General features: G+C 36.6%; 1 protein-coding gene across 1 annotated transcript; it reads left to right on the forward strand.

Moving 5' to 3' along the window:
- Positions 1-1252: 1252 nt before the first annotated feature.
- LOC119193108 lies at positions 1253-3271 on the forward strand (the record flags this gene model as incomplete). Its single annotated transcript, XM_037446772.1, is given in 3 exon segments — positions 1253-1306; positions 2129-2278; positions 3146-3271. Coding segments are annotated over 3 exon segments (330 nt in total), but the record flags the coding sequence as incomplete, so codon positions are not given.
- Between the last annotated feature and the right edge of the window lie 236 nt (positions 3272-3507).

The following is a 3507-nucleotide window of genomic DNA, read 5'->3' on the forward strand; positions in this document are numbered from 1 at the left end:
GAGGTCGTGCTCAGCGATGGTACGTACTACTGGATACCTAAGATTCTCCCTATTGGAACGGGCAAGGAACAATATTAATTAGACCTATTCAATAAGTCAAGGGATTTTATGTCTGTTTTCATTTATCATTAAGGACTTAGTCAATGATCCATGATATCATATTATATTTAATGCGAAAAAACAGATCAGGGAGGGCCTAGAATCCATTGAATTAGGACAATTCATGAAAAACTGGTTAAAATGTTTTACGGGAGGGATTTTATTCCAATAAAATCGTTATAAAGGTACGAGCTATCACTCCGCAGTATTTTAGTATGATAGCACTATGTTTTTTAAGATTTATCTTTCATATTTTTCATAGAATTTGTCTTTTGCCTGTTAATTTTAATTCGCATGTATTTTTCCCTTTTTTTTATCATTTAGTGAGCATTTTGAATTTTTTCTCTTTTCAATATTTCGTTGAGCTCAGCTGTGAAATTTTGTTTATGTATTATTAACATTTAAGAAAATTATAAACTATAATTTTTAAAAGTTAAATTCTTGTTGACCACATCTGTTAACAAACTATGAGAGCATAACATGACAATAATTTACAGCTGACAGAATTTTCTTTTATGCATGTAATCGCTGGACGAAGTCAGATATCTTGATAATCTTCCTTTAGGGTTTAAATTTTCGACACCTTTAATTACTCTGGTCAAAGACGATCTCACGCCTTGAAGTAATTAGTGTGTATTGACTTTGATATCTCACACTAATAAACTTCTACCCTTATTCATAGTTATTTATCTAAGGACGGAGCACTGTTGTGATAACAAGTCTGTTTCGCCGCTTTATTTATCTGACGGCGTGCTGTTTTTTCACCTTTGTTTATCTGATAGCCAATTAGATTGAAGTTGTATCTCAATATAAGCCAATCACAACGGTCCTATGTCTACGCACTGCGAAGGCTGCCATACCGTCAGCACTGAGAGACAGACTTGTTATCACAGCAATGTCCCTTCCCTAGATAAAAAATGTCTATGAATAAGGGGGGTTCGTATATATCTGTCTCAGTTAATATTTCGTCTCAGTCTGACGTTAAATGTCACTCCACAATGCTAGACAAAATGCTGTACAACTTAAACAAATATACGTTTGTAAGATAGTACATATAGATAGTCAATGTGAGCCAAAGTTCTCTATGGAAGATATCTGGCTTCGCTGTGTCGATGGTAGAGCAGGAGTAACGTGTAGTTTGGCGTGTCCGTAGCGGACGCGACCGACTTCTTGAACGCGGAGCGCGCGCACGCCGATCTCACCAGAGGTTCGTATACACCACACTACACTACACTACACACTGCACACCTATACAAATCTGAAAATACACTCAAATCGTGACAATGGAAAACAGGGTTATTGGGGTGCGAGGATAATATTCGTTTAATTAAAGTTATTTGCAAGTGTAGATATCAATGCGTTTATTATTTAGAGTGTGAAATAAAAAAAATATATATGTTAGTAGAACGATAATGCTGTTTGAAGTTGTCACCGTTTCGCTATTGCCTGAATTTTATATACATATCGTTATTTGAACAAATTATAAATTTGATATTAAATTTAATTCATGTAATATTATTGCGTAGTTAAAAATGACGATATTTTATGTATTAATATACTAACTACTTTGCATGTTGGCATGTTTTTATATTCTAACCCATCCTAACCTAACTTGTAAGATACAATTAACACACTCATTAAATAACATTTGAAATATAAATTTTGCTTGATGGTTGATGTTATTTTTAGCCGGTTTTATTGATGGATCTATATTATCTAGTTTTTATTATGTTCATAAACGTCTGTTCTGGGTGATACTACGTTTCATAATTGATATATTTGGCCTATGTTCTTAATGATAGTTAGGTTAGGTTGGGTTAAATCGTGCAGAAATAATAATTGTTTATTATATTTTCTTTTTCTTATTTTCTTACTTCTAAATATCTATGTATAAAAAGCATTTAAGTTTTGGTCCATATTTTCAATATTAATTTAATTTTACATATATTTTTTTAAAACTAGTCCCAAATATTAAAATGTCGGTAAATTAGTTCAACGTAGGAGTTACTTAAAATATATGCATGTAAAGCACCCCCGCGAGATCCGAACCTACTGTCCGACGACGAGGTGTTCCTGGACTCGGCGGCGTCGACCACGTCCGGCCCACTGTCGCCCATGTCGCCCATTGACCAGCCGGCCATCACTCGCGTGCAGGTGGTGCACCGCACCGTCGGCAGAGGTGAGGTGTCGCGTGATAGGCTAGATGTGTGGTGAGGTTTGCTAGTTTGATTCTGGTGGAACCGTCTACAATGTCTTCAAACTGTCTGTGGTATCACGTGTAAATGATACTATGTAGTATACTTGAAGTTGTAATTGCTAGCGGGTTATATATTTGAATTGGTAAATATATTTGAAGGAGACAATTGCGAGATTAGAGTTGCAAGCTAGTCTAGTGTCGTGTTATGTGGCAATTTGTAGGTAGACATTCTCCAACAAGATCATACCTACCACCAGCAAATCACCATATTAATCATTCTTGTGGGCCACTGCTGAACACTCCGTACCATTCTCTTCCGAGAGATATTTAGATACGGTTTTTCATCGTGTAAATCATTTTATAAAAGATGGCAAACCATTTATCCCACTGGTGCTAAAGGCATTCCAATTTTACATAGTATGGACCATAAAAATAGCATATGTTATTGCAATCAAATGAAGACCGCTTGATTACTTCTGGCTGTCCTTCTTCAATCTTTTTGAACGTTCACTCTTGTTCTATGTTTGTCTAAGAACATTTTTATTGTAAGATCAATGGAGTAAGTTTGTCAGCTAATGGTAGATTGTCATCATAGCCCTTGAACTTAACGCTAAAAAAATTGACTTCCTGATGATCTTTGAAAGTAATTGGGGAGAAAGTACAGTCCGACAATCGGAGTATAATACTGCATACCGATTACTCACAAAAGATGACGCTGTTTCTTAAAGCAACTTTGGGTATTACCCTAAGCAGGCTTTTTCTCATATTTTAATACAATTAGATCACCTTCAACTTTGCTTAATACCGCCACCCATCAATTTGGGTTGATATACCGCCTGGGTGTTATAGCGCCAGGTCGCGAGGACATGTTCTCTGACGACGAGGTGTTCCTCGAGCAAGGTCAGAAGGCGCCGCCACAGGGACTCTTCACAACCAGGGCGCAACATATAGTCGTGCACAGGGCGCTTCCTAGAGGTACCAGAGAGCAAGGACACTATAAGTATTATGGAAAATCGCGCAGCATATTTTCAGAGAACTTGGAGAAGTGATGGGGCCATAGACAAGATCCCTATATACAATCGATAATGCTAATAGAAAAAAAATTAAAAAATCTACGGGCATGATCCTATTGATAGGTCTACTGATGTCTATTCTCATGCATAAGGTTAGCATTAACGTAAACAGAAAGGTATCTTGGCTACGGACCCAAG

This window comes from Manduca sexta, unplaced genomic scaffold (assembly GCF_014839805.1).
Source record: "Manduca sexta isolate Smith_Timp_Sample1 unplaced genomic scaffold, JHU_Msex_v1.0 HiC_scaffold_360, whole genome shotgun sequence".
Classification (NCBI taxonomy): Eukaryota; Metazoa; Arthropoda; class Insecta; order Lepidoptera; family Sphingidae; genus Manduca; species Manduca sexta.